Source organism: Oryctolagus cuniculus, chromosome 6 (genome assembly GCF_051225735.1).
Source record: "Oryctolagus cuniculus isolate XC-2025 breed Fujian yellow rabbit chromosome 6, ASM5122573v1, whole genome shotgun sequence".
Taxonomy (NCBI): domain Eukaryota; kingdom Metazoa; phylum Chordata; class Mammalia; order Lagomorpha; family Leporidae; genus Oryctolagus; species Oryctolagus cuniculus.
The window spans coordinates 4,219,921-4,242,596 of record NC_142872.1 but is presented as its reverse complement, the minus strand read 5'-3'; the positions used below and the strand labels follow the sequence as shown (position 1 = coordinate 4,242,596).

General features: G+C 56.8%; 1 protein-coding gene across 4 annotated transcripts in view; it reads left to right on the top strand.

Moving 5' to 3' along the window:
- NREP (neuronal regeneration related protein) overlaps window positions 1-11,938 on the top strand; it is a 135,974-nt gene extending 124,036 nt beyond the window's left edge. For all 4 annotated transcript variants that reach the window (XM_089334773.1, XM_089334772.1, XM_051834529.3 and 1 more), the window contains 2 exons: window positions 5,945-6,022; window positions 10,260-11,938. In XM_089334773.1, coding sequence (XP_089190899.1) covers window positions 5,945-6,022; window positions 10,260-10,385 — 204 coding nt within the window. In that variant the 3' untranslated portion in view covers window positions 10,386-11,938. The remainder of the gene's footprint in view (window positions 1-5,944; window positions 6,023-10,259) is intronic.
- Window positions 11,939-22,676: the final 10,738 nt, after the last annotated feature.

Genomic DNA, 22,676 nt, shown 5'->3' with positions numbered 1-22,676 from the left:
ACATGTAGGATCCCATCAAGTTTAAAGAATAATGTTACAGTTACGGTCTCCAACAACCAGGCCTTGCAAACTCTTTGTGGCAGGTTTCTAGATACCTAGTGTGCCAGTTCCTAGCAGTGCTGGCGTATGTGCTGTATGTCAGCTCTGGACAAAGCCTGTCTCAGGATCACCCTCACAAAACAGTCTCCCCAAAGCAGTGTTGGTAAGAGCGGTAAGGGAGCAGAGGAAAAGACAAATTTAGAGGCAGGTTGTAACCAAGGTAAGTCACATTTTATACACAATATGGTAGATGTGAAAGGAGACTTCTCAGAGAACCTTAAGATTGATTCTGTATGTGGACTATATATTAAAAAATAAGTAGTAACTTTTAAAGTGAAAAGTTTGAAAAAGATTTTAAAAAATTGAGCAATAGTCTAGCTTGTTTTTTAAGACTTTGGAAGACTATTCTGATTTTCCCAACTTTTTTTTGTGATTTAAAGTGCTGTTTGTCAGTTATTTGTAGTTGTTCATACTAAGTTGCAATTTTTGGCAAGAAGATTGCTTTATGACTTTGTAAAATGAAGTGTTTTTATTATGTACTGTCCAGAGAAATGGTGGGATGGAAAGAAGGAAAACAGAAAGTTACTCTCAAGTGAAATGCTTAAGAAAACTTAAGTTCCCAAGCATCAAATTCATTTAAGAGAATCTGTATGAAATAGTACACATTTTTTTCATGAGCTGTCCCTAAATATATGAACAGAGTGGGTTCAGATATATTCAGTACACTTGAAAGCATGGAATTGGCTTACCTAAGAGTTGCTCATGGATCTGTAAATACATATCTATCATGATTAGTGTGCTTAAACCATGTCATTCTATTGTTTTTAAACCAAATAACCAGTGAGATAGATGGAGCATGTAGAACAGAATGCATTAACTAATAGATTCAGTGGCAGGATAAACACTCCCATTTCCCCAGAATTGAGGCAGAACCTCCGCTTAATTCTCGAGAACAACCAAGTGCCTTCCTCCCTCTCTTAGACAGATGTCAATGCTCTCTCTCTTAGACAGATGTCCATGCTCCCTTTCTTAGACAGATGTCCGTGCTCCCTCTCTTAGACAGACGTCCGTGCTCCCTCTCTTAGACAGACGTCCGTGCTCCCTCTCTTAGACAGACGTCCGTGCTCCCTCTCTTAGACGTCCGTGCTCCCTCTCTTAGACAGATGTCCGTGCTCTCTCTCTTAGACAGATGTCCATGCTCCCTCTCTTAGACGTCCGTGCTCTCTCTCTTAGACGGATGTCCATGCTCCCTCTCTTAGACAGACGTCCCTGCTCTCTCTCTTAGACAGACGTCCGTGCTCCCTCTCTTAGACAGACATCCGTGCTCTCTCTCTTAGACAGATGTCCGTGCTCCCTCTCTTAGACAGACATCCGTGCTCCCTCTCTTAGACAGACGTCCGTGCTCTCTCTCTTAGACAGACGTCCGTGCTCTCTCTCTTAGACAGACGTCCGTGCTCCCTCTCTTAGACAGACGTCCGTGCTCCCTCTCTTAGACAGACGTCCGTGCTCCCTCTCTTAGACAGACGTCCGTGCTCCCTCTCTTAGACAGACGTCCGTGCTCCCTCTCTTAGACGTCCGTGCTCCCTCTCTTAGACAGACGTCCGTGCTCCCTCTCTTAGACAGACGTCCGTGCTCTCTCTCTTAGACAGACGTCCGTGCTCTCTCTCTTAGACAGACGTCCGTGCTCCCTCTCTTAGACAGACGTCCGTGCTCTCTCTCTTAGACAGATGTCCGTGCTCTCTCTCTTAGACAGATGTCCGTGCTCCCTCTCTTAGACAGACGTCTGTGCTCTCTCTCTTAGACAGATGTCCATGCTCTCTCTCTTAGACAGATGTCCGTGCTCTCTCTCTTAGACAGACGTCCATGCTCCCTCTCTTAGACAGACGTCCCTGCTCTCTCTCTTAGACAGACGTCCGTGCTCCCTCTCTTAGGCAGACGTCCGTGCTCCCTCTCTTAGACAGACGTCCGTGCTCCCTCTCTTAGACAGATGTCCATGCTCTCTTTCTTAGACGGATGTCTAGATGTCCGTGTTTCCTTAATTGTTCGGATAGTTTTTGCTCCTGGCTGTGTAACTTCTGGAGTTGTACTAGAGCAGGAACAACCCACCATCACCCTTACCCACGGAGGACACTTGGAGAGGGACGTGTCCTCCTCTGGTGGGGACCAAGAGTGAGCATGGCACGCGTCTGTGCACTTGTTTAATGAAGAGTAGTTATCAGACATTCCCAGGGTGTCATCCTGAACACATCCATGTGTGGGGTGCGGACTGCCCCCACCAACAGAAGAGAGAAGTCTGAAGGGTAACAAGGAAAAAGTGTAATTGAGTCTCATGAAAAACACGAACTTGAATCCCGAGAACCAAGTGCACGGGGTGCAGCCAAGCTGCCTGCCATCTTGGAGCATGAGTGGGCAGTACCCAGGAGAAGGAGCAGCACCACAGTCCAGCGAGGACGCATGGGCTCCAGAAAGACACATCAGCGTCCCTGCTGCCCTCGGAGCCCCGTGTCATCAGCACAGACCCTCAGTCCAGGGTCAGCGGCAGCTCCTAACTTTCTGAACTAGCGGAGGACCCCGCAACCCTCGAGGTCACCTTTGCGTGTACTGGGGTGGACACTGAGGGCTGCTTTGTTCCCGGGGCTCTGGCCCACGTGGAGCTCCTTCGGCCTTGGTCCCTCGCATCACACGCCATCGTGTGCCCTCCCCATCTCCTCTGTCGCTGCATGTGGGTGTCAGCCATTCGGCCTGCTGATGCGTGTTCAGCAGCTGTTACCTGGGATGCTGCCCCACCTCCCTCCCCTCTGGCTGCGTGTAAAGCACGCTGGACTCCTGAGCTGGGTCTGAGTGCCACGGCCTGGCGCCCCAGACAGCTTTCTCGGTTCTGAAGCTGCAAGTCCAACACCAAGGCTCTGTCGGCTTGGTTCCTGAGGCCCCTCCTGGACGTGTAGATGCCGTCTTTTCCTTGGGTCCTCACGTGGTCCCCCCTCTGTGTGCCTCTGTGTCCTGACTGCTTCTTAGGCCCCGTCCGTTTGGACTGGGGCCTCCTGGATGTCCTCAGTGTAACTGAATGACCTCTGTGAAGATCCTGTCTCCAGGACACCACGACCTGAGGTGTGGGGATGGACGTCGGCGTGTGCATTTTGGTGACTCAAGTCATTCCCTAACGACACGTAAGGTGACCTTCCACCTTCAGTTCCTAGAAGACAGGAACTCTGTTCTTGCCATCGCCAGAGCCTAATGCAGCGTCCAGCGCGTAACAGTTGTTCAGCCGACTCTTGGAGAATGGACTCCTGGAGCTCAGGAGGCCACGTGGGGTTGAGAGGGCACTGCATGCCACACTGCCCGCGTGGAGCCTGGCTGGTGGCCTGGAAGGTGTTCGGATGGGAAGTGGAGGCAGAGCCAAGCCAGCTGCCCCAGAAAGGCAGCGGTGGCGTTGCTGTGACGAGCACTGCCCACACCCAGCTCTGGGGGTTGCACGAGAGCAGAGAGTGACTGTTGGTGGCTGGCTCGCAAGCCCGCCGTCTCAGAGTTTCACAGGTAACAGAAGGAAGGAGGCTGCGAGGCAGATGGTGTTTATTTCCTGTAATCAACCCCCTCTTCCCCAAACCAACTGTGCTTTAAGAAAAAAAAGTGCCGGCCACGCCTCCCGGCGCTGCATGCAGGCCACTCAGGGCCCGCGACCAGCGGCGGAGGCCTCGGGCTGGAGATGACCCTCAGCACCTGCGGGAACCCCTCCCTTTCCTGCAGGCACAGTGACCACTTCCTGACTCAGACACTGGAAGAGCCCGATGAGCAGTGCCACCGGCCAGTGTGCGGCCGCACCGCCGCCTCTCAGGGCAGCAAGGAGGAAGGAGATAACTGCTCTGGCGTGGGCTCTGCTGTCGGGTGCACATGGCCCCTGGTCTTGGGCAGAAGCCATAGGTGTTCCTTTGCAGTCTCCTAAGGAAGCAGAGTGCTCAGAACGAACAGGAAGTCGACAGAGTACGTGGGCTCATTGCCGGGAGGCCAGGCGCTTTGCCCTGGGACTGGGCTCCGGAGAGTTCAGGATGGGTGCTTGGACCAGGAAGTGTCATTTGTCAAAAAGGAACGTCGCAGAGGGCCACAGAAGTGACGGCAGTGTTTACACAGTCTGCTCTCCGCGGCTCCCGTACGCCTACGGATTTCTACATGTTTCTCTATCAGCATTTTTCATTTCCAATGGAACTTTTTTAAATACTCCGAATATTTTTAAATTTTACTTAATCCATGCTTTTTAAAGGGGAGATGTGGAAATGTCATCATTTTATGTCCATTTACATGAAGTGAGTTCACAGTGGATCCCAGGTTACAGTCTCCTAAAGTTAAGCCCAAACTGGGATTTTTGTGTTTGACTTTGTTGTAAACCTTGAGAACAGCTTGTGTATTTTAGACATTAATTTTGTTTGCCTCACCCATTCCTGGGGTGGCTGCTCGTCCCGGGCAAGGCGGCCGGTGGGATTCTTCTGCAAGGAGATGGGCAGCGGGAGGGCATCTCTCAGGTGGCCCCGGGTCCGAGCAGCCGGGTCCCGAGTGAGTCTTGCCGGATGCGCTCTCAGTGCCCGAGGCCGCACGTGGTGGTGGCCGTGGGCTGGTGTCATCTGGGGAGAGGCACAGGTGATTTTCATCCCAGGATGTCGAGGGCAGCAAGACAGCAACAAAGGGAGTTTAAGGTCTGGAGATCCTGTCTCACCGCAGGCCCCCTCAGCAGCAGTGCGGCAGTGGGAAAGCCTTGGGGCAAGGCAGATAGGGCCGGTTCACAGGGTCAGGGTCAGCGAGGCGATGTCGCCGGGGTGCATTGCAGGCTGGGGTGTGCCCTGTGGGCTGCGGGCGCACAGCGAGGCCATCAGTGCTCAGCCACCCAAGGAAGGAGCACGGGACAGCTCTCCTGTCCCCGGCCTCTGTCCCAGCTGCGTGGGTTGCTGGGTGTTCACCCTCCAGGACCTGGAGTGACCTCCAGGTCTTGTCCATCTGCTGACTATGGTTTGCCCAGCGTGAGACCTCCTTACAGAGTTAGGTGTCCTAGGTGAGTTAACCCTGGCAGATGGAGGTTGGACTCTGTTTCTCCGCTTTCCAAACAGGCTTTGGCAGTTTTCCTCCCTGAACGCCAAGGGTGACTCGGGAGGTCTTGCTCCCAGGTCTGCCTTACAGCCGGCCTGGATCTGTGGTCCCCGTACCCAGTGCCCCGCGGCTGCCTTCACTGCAGGTCCTCTCTGTGGTGCCCGTACCCAGTGCCCCGCGGCTGCCTTCACTGCAGGTCCTCTCTGTGGTGCCCGTACCCAGTGCTCCGCGGCTGCCTTCACTGCAGGTCCTCAGTGCCCGACCGACTAAAGGAAGTTGCTCAGAGTCCAGCCTCTCTGCTCCACCGCCCCTAGCCCAGAACACGGAGGCTGGGGCCTCTGGACATGGTCCTGCTGGCTGCTCCCTCGTGCCGGGGCGCCTGGCTCCTTGGGCAGCTGGGCAGAGGGCGTGTTAGCGGCCACGAGCTGGAGAGAGCCTGGCCTGCCGCTTCCTCCCCTCCTGCACCCTGCGCCTGACGCAGTCATAGCAACCCCTGGCCGCCGCACCACCGTCACCCAGGAGTTCTGCAGGCGTGCTTACGCAGGCTCCTCTGCAGGTGAGGCCCCTGGCCGAGGGTGCCCCTCGGGATGTGCCGTCAGGCTGCTGCTTTGCCTGCTAAGGACGACACCGATGGATGGCTCCGCTCCATTGGCTTAGCCTCGGATGACGGCGAGCCTGGCCTCTCGGTGTGGCGCACAGCCGGAAGCCCGCTGGCCATCTGCAGGGGGATGCTTCCCCCGTGCTCTAAGCGGAATCAGGGAAACTTTGGCTGTGGGGTTGCGTGAGCTCAGAGTGGGTCCTGTCTGAGTGTGTCTGCTTCTCTGTGCCGTAGGTTGATTGCCAGGATGTCTCTGTGGGGGTCAGTCAAGGGCCAGCTGCAAACCAGGGCCTGGAGGGAAGGCTGCCTGAGGTAAGACCCGGTCCGCTTCCAACACCAGTGTAGGAGCGGGTTTTTTTTTTTAAGAGTTACTTTTTCATTTTAATATCTATCATAGGCTACTAAAATAACACATCAACCTGATACTATGACGACCTTGGAAATATAAACGTATAAATAATATAAACATAAAAATATAAACACAGTTTATAAAAAAAAAAAAAAAAAACACATAAACTGGAGCCCTGTGAGGCTGAAGTTCACGTTGTCTCCCCCTGCCGAGCCAAGCTCCTGTTTACCAAAGCGGATCTCAGGGTCTGAGACCGGCCCGTTCCTGGTGGGCGCACTCAGGCGGGTGAGGCTGGAAGACCTGGTAGTCACTGAGGAGTTGAGGGGGACGTGCGCTGCCGCTAACGCTGGCTGTGCAGCACGATTGCCTGTGAGACCAGAGTGGAAGAACATTAAAAAAAGTTCTGTTTCTTTCTGCTAAATTTTAGGGCTAAAGACATTTTGTATGAACACAGCTTCCTTGTTCGGACACCTTCCCTGCTTTCTCTGACGTAAGAGAATGTATTAAATTCATGTTTTCGCTTTCAGCGCCATTTCTGGAGGGGCACGCTGGGTAGCAGTTCCTGCCGCAGGGGCCGCAGGGCCCTGCCCGTGAGGGTGAATGCGGTTTGCCAGCAGGCCGCGGACCTGCCGATGCTGCCGTTAGGAAAGAGCAGCACCTGTGCAAAGTGAAGTTTGTACTCAGAGGCTCCCTGGTGCCGTCAGCCGGTGGTGCCTGCCCCGGCTGTGGCTGGCGTCCCAGTGTTTAAGGAACCTGGGTTCGCACCAAGTCTTTCAAGTGTTCGCTGCCTTGCTGGCAGGGGTTCCGTGCGCCGGCAGTCTGCGGTGCAGGCCAGCAGCCTGAGTCACGTGTGGTCCTGTGGGGCACGTCTGAGTCGGGGGGAGCCCGCTGGCGGGAGAGGCGGTGAACAGTCACTCCTGCCTGAGCCCCCTTGGCCTGGTCTTGCTGAGTGCGGCGGGAGGGAACTGAACTAGGGGAGCTTCACCCAGAACAGCCCTCGCACCGCACCGCCTGCGCAGCGGGTGGCCAGCAGTCAGGCTCTCCTTCCCCTGCGGCGCCAGGCTGAGACAGGTAGAACTTCTGCCTTTGTGTTAATCCTGGTGACATCCCCCCGAGGGGCTGCCGAGTGAGCCTGCAGGGAGCTCGCCCGGCCCGTCCCCGAGCTCGCAGAGGCAGCGCAGGTGCCCCGTCTCACCCAGGTGCTGCACCGAGCACCGGCTTCGGGGCTCCCGCCGCAGTTCTGTCTGGGCCTGTGCATGGTGCTCGGAGCGTACACGCATCTTATCCAAAATGACCTTTGACTCACTTGGTCCCGAGCCCATGACAGAGCAACTGGGGGTGGTCATCATCAGGGAAGCCGTCCCGAGCCACCGGCCACAGAGACGTCCAGGAGAGCTGGGCTGTGGGCGCACTGGGCACATCTGTCCCGGCCCCGGCCCCGGCCCCAGACGCCTGCACTACACGAGGCCCTCGGTCCTGTATGGCCATTCCGGGCTGGATGATGGAGGAGGACGGGGCTGGTTTTGGCCGAATGCTGCCAGACCTGCCTTGTGGAGAAAGAGGATATATTTGGGACACTTCCCCTTGTTCCAAGAGCTAACGTTCCCCTCGTTCTTTTTAAAACTGGGAGAAGGAGCACACGGGGAGGATTGAACCCCAGTAAATCCGGGACTGCAAGCGAAGGCGGGTCTGCAGGACCTCGGCTCCCCCGCCCCGGGCATCTGGGTCACGGCTCCGGGCCACTCCGGGCGGCCTCCCACCAGGCGCTCCTCTGCCCTGCGTCCTCTGCTGCTTGGGCGTCTCCCGCCCTGCGCTCACAGCAGGCTGGGCAGAGGCTGCTTTGTTTCTGTTTTCGTCTCGAGGCCTAAAATCAAGTGGAATGCTCAGTAGTAGGCGCTTAGAACATGAGTCACGAGTGCAGAGCAGGGAGCAGGCCGCACCAGAGGGGAAAACCTCGTGAGCATGCTAGACACGCAGCTCGGCTGATGGCTTTTGCTGTTTTTCCTCAACGTTCCTCCCGGATCTCTAGCTCTTCAGGTCCTCTCGCTGTGTAAGTTTCATAGCGGTAGAAGGTCACCAAGACAGAGTTCAAGTGCAGGGAGGTAGGCCGGAAGGTTGATGTTTATTTAAAAAAAAAAAAAAAAAGTTCTCATTTGAAAGGCAGAGAGAGGAGAGATACCGTCCATCTGCTGGTTCGCTCCGCACACGGCCACAACAGCCAGGCTGGGCCAGGCGGAAGCCGGAAGCCAGGAGCTCCGTGTGGGTCTCCCTGAGTGGCAGGGGCTCCAGCATGTGAGCCATCCGCTGCTTCCCAGGCACGTCAGCAGGGAGCTGGATGGGAGGTGGAGCGGCTGGGACGTGACCCAGCGCTCTGATACGGGATGCTGGTATTCTGAGCTGCAGCTTAACCTGCTGTGCCACAGCGCCAGTGCCCTGCCCTGGACAGGTGTTCTGTGTACTCCCCGAGGAACAGACGGATCAGGACCGCAGAGGCACTTTGTTAAGGCCAGCTGTGTCCAGTGGAGTTGTTGAGTGAGAGGCATCTGTGAACTCGGGACTCCCCTCCCTGCCTGGCCTCTGGCAGGTACCAGCTGCTGGATTATTCTTGCGTCTACGACCTTCAGTTCATTGCATCCTGAGCCGTGCCAGCTGGGCGAGGGCGGCCTTTATGTTAAGGACACCAGGATTATGGAGGTTTTTTTTGTGAATCTTAAGATTATGTACCTACATTTCAAGATTGAAATGGTTTTCACGACTGCAGGGAGCCTGCCCCGTGTTGCGCTTTAGGAATTTTTATCCAGACCCTTAAGGCTGTGTGAGGGTTGAAATCTGTCAATTCTCTGTTATGGTCCCACCGGTATTAAACAATACTAAAACAACCTCCAAAATCAGCCCGAGAATGGAGCATAAAAGTACACACAGAATGCGTTTTCCGTATGTCCATGAAGTAAGTGTGTCTTGTAAAATTTAGTCACCCACATGTTTAACACGGAAAGTCTATACAGTCTAGAAGATTTCTTGAAATTGAATTATCTGTTGTGTTCAGTTCACCCTGGGGCTGCTGGAAGTTCTTGGTCTCAAGTTGTGTGGAAGTTCATGGCTTGTGGGTCCTTCTTGAACAGAAACTCCACTGGTACCTTCCAACAGCAGAGTGTGGCCTCATTTTAGTCTGCGTGCTCAGGTCTAGTCGGATTGGCACATGTGGCCTGCGGGGACCTGAGGAGCAGAGCCCAGAGGACGCTGTCTCCAGTAAACCTCCACTGGCCACTCGAGTGTCGACTGTTCCCGTCTGCACTGGGCCTGAGCTCCACTGACCCTTATGTCGTGGGGGCAGATGGGCTTCCTGTCCTGTTGGTCACCCCTGCACCACTGGCCAGCAGGGGCAGCACAGTGGCCTTGGAACATTCTAGTGGGAAGCAGAAAACCACACCGCACTCCCTGGGATTGTGGGGAGAGCCTGGCAAAGCCTCCACAGACCTGGCCTGGCCTCTGTCACCCACCCTGCCCCCGGCCCTGGTGTCCCCATCCCCCCTTCTCTGCAGCCACCCAGGCCCATTCTTGCTACCACTTCTGCCTCTGACCTTGGGGTCCACACACACACAGTGTGCCAGGTGCTTCTAGAATGAGCCATACGTAGAAAAGGTTCTTGAAATGTTCTTATCGTGTGTTAGATGGCAGACTGCCACCTGCCCCCTTCACACCCACTGAGCTCTCAGACAGGTCGCCTCGTAGCGCTCCCAGGAGCACCTCGTGCCCAGCCTGACATGGTCCCCCAAGAAACTGCCAGAAACGGCCCCCCAAGCCCACCGCGGAGCTGCACTGCTCCCGCGTGGCTGGCACCCCCACCAGAGCCCCTGATTTGTCCTGAACAGAGGCAGCTCGTGTGCCGGTGCCTCTTGCCCCTTAATACGCACAATTCAGGTGACCTGTTTGATACGGAAGTGCTGTGTGCAAAACACGGGCTGCGAGGATACAGAATGAGTGGAAGAAGCGCGGTTTTCAAATGGTTTCTGCAGCGTGACTAAGTTTGTTTGTGTGTGTGTGTATTTGTATGTGTATCTGTGTATCTCTGTATGTGTGTTTATGTGTATGTCTGTATCTGTGTGTGTGTGGCTGTGCGTGTGTGTGTGGGTGTGTGTGTGTGGGTCTGTGTATGAGTGTCTCTGTCTCTCTGCATCTGTGGGTCTGTCTACTCCGCAGGGAGGTCTTCCCGTCCCAAAGGAAGTGAACCGCAAGAAGATGGCCGGGACCAGCGCTGCCTCCCCGACCCCACCGGGCGGCCATGGACTGCGCGCCCCGGGCGTCAGCTACCGCCACTCTTTCTGATCCACCTTCATTTGTATTGCGTATGGTGTATGGGGATTGATGAGGTCATGGTATCATATATGGGATTTTTTTCTGTGTAAATCATCGAGTGTAAGAAGAAACCATGGGACTCTGAGCCCTGCTTTAGAGAATTTACCTTGGACAAGTAGGGATCATCACTCCAGTCTTCAGCCGTTCTGACTCAAGTGGAACGCTCAGAAGTTCACACTGTGAATCCACGTTTACAGACCCTGCAGGTGGGCCCACAGGCCTGGTCGTCACAGCAACGTCTTCCACAACTCACACCCCTCCGTGCACACCGCCGGTCCACTCCTGTCTTCCACGCACACAGCTCCCGACTGCTTCCGGCAGAGGCTGAGAGTCCCCCCCCCCTTTTTTTTTTCATTTAGCTGTAACAAGCCTAGTAGTTTATGTCCATCAACTGTCTGTATATCTATATTTTGCCCATGTACTCCTTTGATGTATAGAAGTAGTTGACACTCATTGTTTCCTTGTGGTAAGTGACGAGATGCTGCCACAGGACCTGAGACACTGATGAATGGTGCTATTTTGGACTTCTCAACATGCTCCCTGGCGAGGTAGCTCTGATGGAGTTATTTTTTATTTCCATGTTCCGAGAAGGCGTTGGTCCTCTGTCCCCCTGAGTGTTGTTCTCGCGACTGGACTGACTTGTTTCCCTTGTCTGCAGTGTGCTGCTTCCTCAGTGTGGTCGTGGAGTGGGCTGCCAGAGCACGTGGAGGCCGGGCCCCGCGGCCGGCGCCCACGACACGCAGGCCCGGCCCGGCGGTGGGGGCGATCACAGAGCTAGCTGAGGGCCAGAGCTCTTCCTTGCTGTTGCCTCGCCTGCCTGACGTAGAGAAAGAAAAGCAATAATTTTACAGGCGTTTTTGAGGTGTCTCTTGGGGATCTTTGACAGGATATTTGGAAAACAAAAGGGTCAATTCTTTTCTAATAAATGCCCTCTGAAAAAGCCAAAGGAATACAAAATTGCGCCTTTCCCAAAAGCTAAGCTGGGCAAGGTCTCATGACAAAAATACTCACGACAATCGCAGGAGTGAGGCGGAGAGCAGCCTCTCAGCAGATTTCGACACGCAAGGTGCAGATTTTACACTTTTGTCCTTGCTCCCAGTGAAGGGAAAAACAAAACCCGAATCAGACGGCCCACCGCGCGGAACGCTGTTGTGCCGGCCAGCCTGGACGCCCACCTCGACTGTTAGAGAGCTGTCCCCGGCTCTGAGCTGTCCCCGGCTCTGAGCTGTTCCGCGACACCGACGATGCATGCGCTGACCTCTGCCGCCGCCTCCCGCGCCCCCAGCCTGAGTCCCGCGTGCGCTTCTCCCGCACCCCGTGTGTTAGCCTAGGTGAACCCGTGTACATAGAGCGAGACGCTGGCTCCTGCATCTGTGGCGTTTGCGTAGCGTGCAGCCCTGTGCCGCTGGACTCGCAGGCTTTTGTAACGATGCGATCCTTCCTGACGCACTCCTGAGAAGTACCCAGTGTATTTTAGCTACTTTAGTAGTATTTGTTCAATAAACATGCAAGCTGTAAGGTGACCGTCTGACTGGGCTCGTCACTGGGGAGGCCTGCCTTTGAGTGCCGTCGTGGGTCTGTGCTCCTTGCGTTCCCAGAGCCCCACAGTCGGGCTGATAAACCCAAGGGCAGATAGCAAAAGACAGGAGAGCCAGGCCTGCCTTTCCTGCGTTTCCCCTCTTCACGGGTTTTGTGAGGCGAGGGGCGGGGCCTTGGCTCCGTGTTTGCAGACACGTGAGAGAATTAGACCAGGAACCTTCCCTGGTTCACATCTTCTCCCTCAGAGCCTCCCGCACAGCTTGCGCATGGTCTGTCTCCCTCCTGGTGTTGAGACCTGTCCAGAACTCCGTCTACACCCGGGACGCTGCGCGTGCGCCACTGTAAGAGCCACCTGAGTCTTAGGCAGCCCACCCCCTGCCGTCAAACCTCGCCTGGCCTTTCCTGTTCAACAACGGTGCTTTTTCGCAGGCAGAGACTTAAAACTCTGTGAGAGAAGGAAAACTCGAGACAGGGTCTGAAGTCGCCACGACTTCCCCGGTGTGCACCCAGCTGTGCCAGCCGAGCCCTCGCGGGACCAGAGACGCAGCCATGCTGTGCGGCTCATCGGTGGTGCTCCCCCTGCCGGCTGGTCCCCCTGCAGGCTGCTGTGTTGGCTGGTTGGCTTTAGATTTGGGTTTCCCCCGAATCAGGACCCAGGGACAGACCTCTTGCGATGAGAGCCCGAGAAGCAAGGGAGAGGAGCCGATGGTCACGTGGCTCCACGGGGGCTGCTCGGGCTGCGGGGTGGGCACCAGCCGCCCTCTGAGAGTTCTGGGCCTTGATGACGTGGGCGTCGGGAGGGGGTTTCAGCTGGGGGTTGCTGAGTTTAGCTTGGGATCAGTGCCCATCTCAGACCTCGCCTGCGTTCCCTGTAGGTCCTCAACTTGGAGTCTCAGCAAGACAGAGGAGGCGAACCCCAGCCGCTGTCAGGGCATCAGTGTGTTTGGCCTGAAGCAAGGTCGTAGGGTGGGAATCGCAGCCCGAGGCTTTTCCCGTGGGTCCAGGGGAACTCCAAATCTGACCACTTTGCACCTCACGGACCATCCCCGCTTCCTCACCTGATAGGCTCCCGTTCCTGTGAGGGGCACCTTGCCTGCTCGGCATCGCCGCACTGGGAGGGGAAGGCTGTGGGGGTGATGCAGCTGGGGTTGCTTTGTGCCTGTCTCTGTTTTGGAGCTGTTGCCGCACAACCAAGTACACTGCCCTTTGCATCCTGAGACGACAGACGTGGCTCACGGATTCTGTGGGAGAGGGTCGGGTCAGTCATCTGGAGACGCGCCCGTGCGTGGCACACTGCAGCGGCTGCTGCCTGGGTGTCTGTCCCTGCTCCCGGGCCTCTCCCAGAGTTCTAGAGTGTGTCCAGGAAGTCTGCCCAGGGTTCCACAGCCTCCATTTACAGGTCTCGGTGCTGTCACTCCACAGGGTGCTCAGAGAATGCACCTGGAGGCTGTAGAGACCGAGTGGGGACCACGGATGTGCACAGCGCCATTCAGCTCTGAGCGGTGGGTTCTCCGCGAAGGTCGAGCATGAGGGGGCTGACCCCACACTTCCCTGACACCTGCAGGACCCCTGAGGTCGGCCTGGCCTTGCTGAGGGTTAGTGACCACTCGGCAGAGCGGAGAAGTGGAGACTGCCGTCAGCAGGAGACCAGACCTCGAGTGGAGGCTGCCTCGCCCTCACTGGAGACAATGGCGTTGGCTGGAGATGGCTAGTTCCAGACCAGCTGTAACTCGGGGGCTGGTCCGTTTTACCCACGTGCGTTGCCCTTTGTTGATGCAGTTGCCAACACTGGCAAGTGGGAAGATGCCACGTGAAAACCCAGGGGGACCCGTGGAAGATGGAGCCGAGATGGGCCTGAGCCGCTTGTGCTGTGGGGGGAGGCTCGGCTGCTGGGTGGCCCGACGTCACCGCGTCTCCTCACTCCCTCTGCCTCCCTGTGAGGACGAGGGGGCGCTGAAGCAGCGCTCTGCTCCGGGGATCGGCCGTGCACCTGTGGCACCCACCAGGGGCCAGGGGCTGGCCTCTGGTACTCTCATTGCCTGATAGCCCAGCATCTACAGGACAGGGCCGGAACAGGGGCCCCAGTGCCGATCCCCAGACCCGGCACTGCAGCTCCAGCCGTGCCTCTGCGGGCCCTCTTGGGAACTCTGCCATGGTCCTCGCCGTGAGATCTCACGGGAAAAACATCTTAGATGGTGTCGGGTTGGGCCATGTGTGGGCGTATGGATCAGTGCTTCTCAGACGTGGGCATGAGAACCTGCAGGTGTGTGATGGCCCGGGAGTGCGCGCTCACTGGGTGTTTTAGGGAAATTGATTTCTAGACCCTCTGCGTGTTCTCGTCTCTGCTGCGGCTGAGTCTGTGTCCCCTGCTGACCGCCCATACCTCACCCCTCCTACACGTTGAGAGGAATCATGACCACTGACGTGACACTGACCCAGACGTGGCCGACCACAGCCCCTCGAGGCTTTACTGTCACACGTCACAGGCGATAGGATGTCGGATGAAGAAGGAGTCTGGATTCCGTGTGGACCTCCAGGCGTCAGCTCTAGGGTGAGGTGGAGTGACGGGAGGAACGGCGGTTCTCACGCGACGCCTCTGCTCTTCCTCCTCCCAACTCCCGACAAAGAAGGCCTTGCTGTGGCGGGCAGTGCCGAGCAAAGAGGAGATGGTGGGAGACACCACGCACCCCAGTGGCTTCTTCCCATTGGCATGCGTGGCTGCGAGCCCAGAGGATGTGTCTGGACCAGGGAGAGAGCGACGTGGCCACAGCCGAGGCAGGGGAAGTCTGCATGCTGGGGGTCGTGAGTAATACACGTTTATTGTCGAGTATCGGCTCACACAGTGATGGGAGCTGAGAAGCCCCAGGCCTGGCCCCTGTGAGCTGGAGGCCCAGGAGAGCCGGACTGTGCCTCAGGGGGCTGGGGGCCGACTGTGCACGCCCCAGTCCACGCCCCAGGCTGAGCAGCCTACGGGCCAAGCACAGAGGAGCAGTGCAGCAGCTCAGGTGGCCCAGCTACGATGAAAAAAACCTCCTCCTCTTTGTTCTAGTCAGACCTCTGGGTGCACTGAGCCACTGTGCTGGGCATGTCTTGCCCCTCACTAACTCACACACTCACCTCTCCTACAGACGGCCTCACAGACACACCCAGACAGTGTTTAATCAGCGGCCGAGTCGGCACGTGGAGCTGACCGTCACTCCTTCCCTCGTCAGCCGGCTCTCAGAAAGTCTCCGCCATCCTGTTGACCTGAGAACTGAATGGATAGAGTTGTGTGGTGTCTGTGAGAGAAACTATGTTAATACAGCAGAAATCCTGGAACCAAAAACTGGGGTCTCATGGCGCAGTCTCAGAAATCAGGGGTGGGAGGGGAGGGACATGGGGCAGCGTGACAGGGCCCTGTGGTCCCCCCAGCCTGCCGTGTGTCCTCCCCAGCCTCTCCTGTGTCCTCCCCAGCTTCTCCTGTGTCCTCCCCAGCCTGCCCTGAGTCCTCCCCAGCCTGCCTTGTGTCCTCCCCAGCCTGCCCTGAGTCCTCCCCAGCCTGCCCTGTGTCCTCCCCAGCCTGCCCTGTGTCCTCCCCAGCCTGCCCCGTGCCCTCCCCAGCCTCTCCTGAGTCCTCCCCAGCCTGCCCTGTGTCCTCCTCAGCCTGCCCTGTGTCCTCCCCAGCATGCCCTGTGTCCTCCCCAGCCTCTCCTGAGTCCTCCCCAGCCTGCCCCGTGTCCTCCCCAGCCTGCTTGTACTCCCCCCCCAACCTGCCCTGTGTCCTCCCCAGCCTCTCCTGAGTCCTCCCCAGCCTGCCCTGAGTCCTCCCCAGCCTGCCCCGTGTCCTCCCCAGCCTGCCCAGTGCTCCTCCCCAGCCTGCCCCGTGTCCTCCCCAGCATGCCCCGAGTCCTCCCCAGCCTGCCCCGTGTCCTCCCCAGCCTGCCCTGTGTCCTCCCCAGCCTTCCCTGTGCTCCTCCCCAGCCTGCCCTGTGTCCTCCCCAGCCTGCCCTGTGCTCCTCCCCAGCCTGCCTTGTGTCCTCCCCAGCCTGCCCTGTGTCCTCCCCAGCATGCCCTGTGCTCCTCCCCAGCCTGCCTTGTGTCCTCCCCAGCCTGCCCTGTGTCCTCCCCAGCCTGCCCTGAGTCCTCCCCCAGCCTGCCCCGTGTCCTCCCCAGCCTGCCCCGTGTCCCCCACAGCCTGCCCCGTGTCCCCCCCAGCCTGCCCTGTGTCCCCCCCAGCCTGCCTTGTGTCCTCCCCAGCCTGCCCTGAGTCCTCCCCAGCCTGCCCTGTGCTCCTCCCCAGCTTGCCTTGTGCGCCCTCAGCCTGCCTTGTGTCCTCCCCAGCCTGCCCTGTGCCCCCCCAGCCTGCTTGTACTCCCCCCTAACCTGCCCTGAGCTCCTCCCCCAACCTGCCCTGTGACAGGAGCCACCACGGCAGACACGCTTGCTCCCCCTGGACTCACACACACTGCCAGGGCATAGTTATCAGCAGGATGTGCACACCCGCTGGTGGGGACGCCGTCTCTGTGTGGGTCTCCAGGGACCTTCTGGTGGGGTGGCTGTCCCCTCTCCACAACACATGACCCCTCCCCATGCTGTGCGGCAAACTGAGGCATAAGACGGCCACTGCCAGGTGCACCCAGAAAAACTGCGGTGCCTTGGTTCATCGGCTGAAAATGCGTGACCGTGACCTTTCTGGAGGATGGAGTTGAAGGGACAATTGTTCTTGGAAGGAGGGAACGGCCGCTCAGGGAGGGGTGTACAGATGGAGGACGCTGTGGGGAGCGTTGAGGGAAGCGGGGAGTGGCAGGTCTGTAGCAACAATCGCATCCGCAGCCTTGGGGGCGGGAGCGCCAGGGCAGCTCTGGATGGTGGAACTGGAAGGGGCCGGAAGGAGGCAGGAGAAGCTGCAGGCTGGTGCGCTGTGTGTCTCCTGTGGTAGGGCCTTTGGGAAGTGAGGAATGAAAGGGCAGCATCCAGGCCCTGCATCCAACTGCTCCTGTAAGCAGACGGAGGACACAAACGGGGTCAGGTCGGAAGCGGTGCTGCAGGCTGGGAGGGGGGCAGCGGGGCGTGAAAGGTGCGACAGCCCATACAAGTGTCGGGTGGAAAGCCGGGCTGGCCTGGGCAGTTAGATAAACCCTGGGGGCTTGGGTTCGGCCATCCTAGTCCCACAGACAGAAACTGGGGAGGGTCTCCGGTCAGGGTGAACGCCACGTTCACTTTGCGCACGGAGAGAAACAGGACCGGAACTTTTGGGGAAGCTGCGAAGGAGTCACCAACAGGCCCAAGGCAGGGCTTCAGGGAAGGATGGTGACTGCTGGCCTCGGTCTGCCCAGGTAAGCCGTCTTAGGATCGTGAGGTCTTTGGGGTGACTGGGGTCCTGTGCAGTCCATTCCAAGGGCACACAGTCGAACCACGGGAACTGGGCAGTGCACGTGACTGGCACCTTCAAGGACTTGGTGGAAAATGAGACTTGGAACTGACAAGGCTGCCTGCTCCCAGGGTAGAGAAGCAGAGGTCGTATCGGGGAGGAGGTAGATAAAATAGTGCAGAGAATGGATTTCCCGGGGTGGACGGAGGACACATTTAAATGCACGTCAGTGACGACAGGAACATCTGAAGGTCAGTCACGAATTCACAGCGGACGGGGTCCCCAAGCAGCGGAAGCTGGACAGAAGCTGCCGCGTCCGTCACAGCAGGGAGTCGTGGAGCTGGAGTTCCGTGCCGAAGCTTCCATGACGTGAGGAGAATGGAGGCTCAGCGAGCCGATGGCTTTAGGCAGAGCAGTCGAGGGTGGCGGAGGAGGCGGAGAAACGAACCAGCCTCCGGGAGGAAGGAGCTCACCATCATGTCTGTGCCGGGATCACATCAGCCAGCACCAGGAAGGCCGCTTGACAAACCCCAAACCATCCATGAGAAGACGTCTAAGAAAAATAGGCATGGGGGAGCTTCCTCAGCTTGGTAGAACTCACACACAGAACCTCCCGGGTGACGCAGTCCTTGATGGTGACACTGAATGCTTCCCTCCAAGAGCGGGAACAGGAGGATGTCTGCGCTCAGTGCTTACGCCGTGCAGCGCCACTGCAGTAAGGCATTGTGGGACAGGCAAACAAAAGGCCTGTGGATCTGAAAGGAGAAACGAAATCTGTCCTGATTTGCATACGACACAATTGTCTATGTAGAAAATCCCAAGGGATCGACACAGACATTCCTGTGACTAATGAGTTTAGCTGGGTTGCAAGAGATAAGATAAATATACAAAACACCATTTTTATATCTATCCTGGCAGTGAAGCCCATGTACATCAAAACTAAAACTCAAGTATGTGATCACTCAAAGTAAGTGGAACTACCTAGGGGTGACGTGACAAAACGTGGAAGGATTGTGTGAGGACGACTGCAGGATGCCAGTGAAGCAACCAAGGGGCGTTACCAAGGTGGAGACACCGCGCTCACAGACTGGATGACCCAGCACGGAAGACACGTTGGTTCTCCCCGGTGAGTCTATACATGAACACAAGTTCTGTCAAAATCCCAGTGAGTCTTGTTATGGATAAGGCAGACTATCCTAAAAGTGTAGGAAAGGCAAAGGAGCTGATGGGGCTAAAGCGACTTTGAAAAACTGTGAAGTTGGAGGACTCCATTAAATTTTGAGACTTAATGTAGGGACTGGCACTGTGGAGTAGCGGGTAAAGCCACTTCCTGCAGTGCTGGCAACCCATATGAGCGCCAGTTTGAGTCCTGGCTGCTCCACTTCCAATCCAGCTCTGCTATGGCTGGGAGATAAATAGATGGCCCAAGTGCTTGGGCCCCTGCACCCATGTGGAAGGCCCAGAAGAAGCTCCTGGCTCCTGGCTTCGGATTGGCCCAGCTCCAGCCGTTGTAGCCATTTGGGGAGTGAACCAGTGGATGGAAGACCTCTCTCTCTCTCTCTCTCTCTCTCTCTCTGCCTCTGCCTCTGCCTCTATAACTCTGCCTTTCAATTAAAATAAATAAAAATCTTTTAAAAAAGACTCACTATATACTACAATAACCAAGAGTGTGATCTTAGCAGAAACATAGACCCAGGTCAGGGGACCACTGGAGAAACCAAAGCAGACACACGGATACGCCCGGTCGGTGTTTGTGCAGACAGAGGCTCTGCAGGAGGAAAGGAACCCTTTCCAGCCGAGCGTCCTGGGCACCTGGACACCCACAGCAAAGAGAAGGAAGCTGCACCTGCCTGGTGCCTTCCATGCGTATTGACTCAACATGGTGACAGCCTTTGTGTGCGACGCGAAAACTGTGAATGTTTTAGTGAAACACACAGGCGGATATTCAGAATCTGTGGCTCGGAGAAGAGTTCATAGACCTGACACCGAAAGCACAGCCCATGGAAGGAGCAGCTGATAACCTGAAGTTTATGAAAATTCGGTGAGAAGTTGATTAAAATTTGATGAAAGACTCATGAAGAGGAGGAAAGGATAAGATATGGACTGGGCAGATACACTGACAAACGGCACACTTAGAGAGTAATACCACCTGGAATACGGGGTGCCTGCTCCAGACCATGGCAGTAAAGCCAATGCGCACATCACCGTGAACTGAGCACACCTGTTTTGGTTTGTTGTTAATTTGCATTATTCTGTAGCCTGAAGTGTGAAACAGCACAATGAACATTAATTTAAAAATATCACGAAAAGCATGAAGAGGCAATCGATCCCTTCAGTGAGCCCACCCTGGGGGTGGGGTCCTGCCGCGCTGGTGGCCCAGGGCTGTGGCTCTGAGAACAAGGACTTTGCCACGCCGATGGGCTCTTAAGGCTCCTCTGCCCCACGCCACGCTGTGTGGCAGTGTCTCACCTGACAAGAGCTGTGTCCTCTCGCAGCCTGCCCCGTGCTGCTGGGCCCCGAGTTCCCGCCCTGCTCTGAGTTCTTGGACGGTGCCCACCGGCTCTTCACCGGGGCGGACTCCTTCTTGAGGAACCGCTTTCCTGGCTGGCGCATGGGCAGCAGCCCCACCCCCATGACAGCCACGCCCGAGACAGCCCCAGTGCAGCCCCCGCTGAAGGCGCCACTGCTTGCTGTGTCCACCGCATCTGCACTCGCCTCCTCCCCTGCCGGCCGCCCCAGAGGCTTCAGTGTACTTGGCCCAGAGGAACCGCTGTCCATGGCAACCATGGCCTCACAACATGTAATTCCCTTTTGTAAAAGTAATACTGGAAAACACTTAAAAATCCACCTTATGTGAAATGCAGAGACAGAGAGATGAGAGATTTTCCACCCACTGATTCACTCCCCAAATGCTAGCAACAGCCATGGGTAAGCCAGGCCAAAGCCAGAAGCTAGGAACTCAATGCAGGTCTCCCATGTGGGTGGCGGGGACCCAAGTAATTGAAGCACCTGCTGCCTCCCAGGGTCTGCATCAGCAGGAAGCTGGAATTAGAAGTGGAGCCAGGACTTGAACCCAGACACTCCAACATGGGATGCAGGTGCCCCGAGAGCCATCTGCACACCTAATGTTAAGTAACAAGACTTGAAGGTCAGAATGACTCCCTGGTCACTGGGCTGCAGCGTGGGTGTTGTGACTGCAGGCATGAAAACACTGTTAATCTCGTTGTGCACCCCCTCGGAGCTCCTGAGAGACGGGGGGCATTATCAAAGAGCAGTGATATTTTGATTTTTTTCCTGAGACGTCGATCTCTATGCAGTGACCCACATTGTGAACAGACGTGCTGTCATCCAGGCTGTGTCCATCAGAGACACCAGCGGAGGACGGTTAGTGAAATTCTTAAGGGGCGTGGCATTTTCAGAATAGTAGGCAAGTCTGGCTTACCGTCACCCTAGGGAGTCAGCGAGTCCCTCCGGGAAGCTTCGAAGCCAAGCACGGTCCTCTCCTCGTCGGCCACGGAAGTCCTCGCCGGCTGCTGCTTCCAGGAGGCGGCTGTGCCGTCTAGGTTGAATCTCTGTCTCTCGGAGGCTGCCTGCGCCAGGGACCCCGGCCCGGTCTCCTGTGCAGCCCGGGCAGCTTCAGTATCCGCACACACTGCTGCCCCTGCGCGGTCCTGCTGCAGACGGGGCCTCCGAGGGCGGAGCCTGAGCAGCCGCTGTCTCACTTCTCCTCCGCAGCGTCCTCCCGCGCTCAGCAGCCGCAGGTTTGGAGAGTTAGGGCCCCACCTGGACTGGGTTGGGTTAGGGCGATGCTGTGGCGGGTGTGCTCTCTGGCCTTCTCCACATTACACACGCAGTGCGGCTTCGCATCCTCACCCCGCCTGGGCTCACGCGGGCCACCCTTCTCATCGCCTTCTGCTCCCGGTGTGGCACGGGAGGCCTGGCTGCCGGCCCCTCCAGGCTCAGCCGTGTCTGGCTGTTGACATACAGCAGGAGACTTAGAGCAACTCCTCCTTCCGCTGGAACACCTAGAAGTCGTCGTAGGGTGGTTGATGGCCTCCTTGCAGTATTTTGGGGTCTCAGGGAACCGGGAGACCTGGGAGGAGGGCAAGACGGGACTGGCTGGTCTGTGGAGCCTTCGTAATGTCTGTCGTCTGTGAAGCTCCCTGCCTCGTATGGGTGAGTTCCATGGGCCCCAGACCACCGCTCCAGCAACACCCGAGACCAGTGGTCCTAGAGCCCCATGCACATGTCATGAGGAGGATGTCTGAAACGCGGGGGTTGCTGGGAGTGACAGGTGTGGGGCGGCACCCGCTGCCGCAGGGCATGCTCCACCCAGGGAGCTGCGGCCGTGTCCATGAGGCGCGGTCACCTGGGACCCGCCCGCCTGCAGGGACTCCCGGAAGTCGTGCAGGCACTGTGCTCTGCTGGTAGCAACGAGGAGGGGCACGGCATCTTTGCAAAGCACCCTGGTCACTTTCCAGAACCTTCTGACGTTGCAGTCCACTCTCGGGTGTACACACTGTAAGACTGACAACACGCGCACACAAAAGCTTGCCCCAGTGTTAACTCACAGCAGCCCCTCCAACAACTGACACGGTACATTGATGTATCGCGTTACACTGCCATAAAAAGGGAGTGCGGAGACACGGAGACACACCACAGCATGCAGGAGGTGAGGGAATCCAGTCACTAAGGCACGCGCTGCCTGAACAGGTCATCCGTGGAGCTAGACAGAGGATTCGGGGTGCCCTCCTGAGGGAGAAGGGGCTGTGAGTGATTGCTCGTGGATATGGGGTTGCTTTTTGAGCGACATCTTCCGGAATAATACAAGAGGTTCCCAAGAAGTTCCTGCAGAATGATGTGAAGCATGAAAAAACAAGGTTTCAACTCTTTTGCACCGAAATAAGCTTATCTTTAAATTCCATTTTCCACACATTTTTGAAGTGTGCTTATACACTGTGCAATGGCTCCACAACCCTCAGGATATGCTAAAAACGACTGGATTACACACGCTAAAAGGGTGAATTTTATATGTGAGTTGTATCTCAATTTTCAAAAGTTCAACAGTAAAAAATACCAGACAACCCACCTGCAAGTGACAAATCCATGCAATGACATTTCACCAGGGAGATTGTACAGACGCTGGGACGCCAGGGGTGGGGGGCTGCTTCGCGTCATCGGTTGCTAGGGAAACGCTGGGTGGAGACAGGCGCACCACACCTGTCAGTGGGAGCAAAGGGAAAAGCAGCACCCGGTCCCGCTGCTGGCGAGGGTTGAGCACTGTGAGTGTGGCTGGTGGCTGGAAACCATGTGGCAGTTTCAAAACACGGGGTCTGCCGCCAGCACTCAGCTCAGCTCGGCAGGTGCCCTCC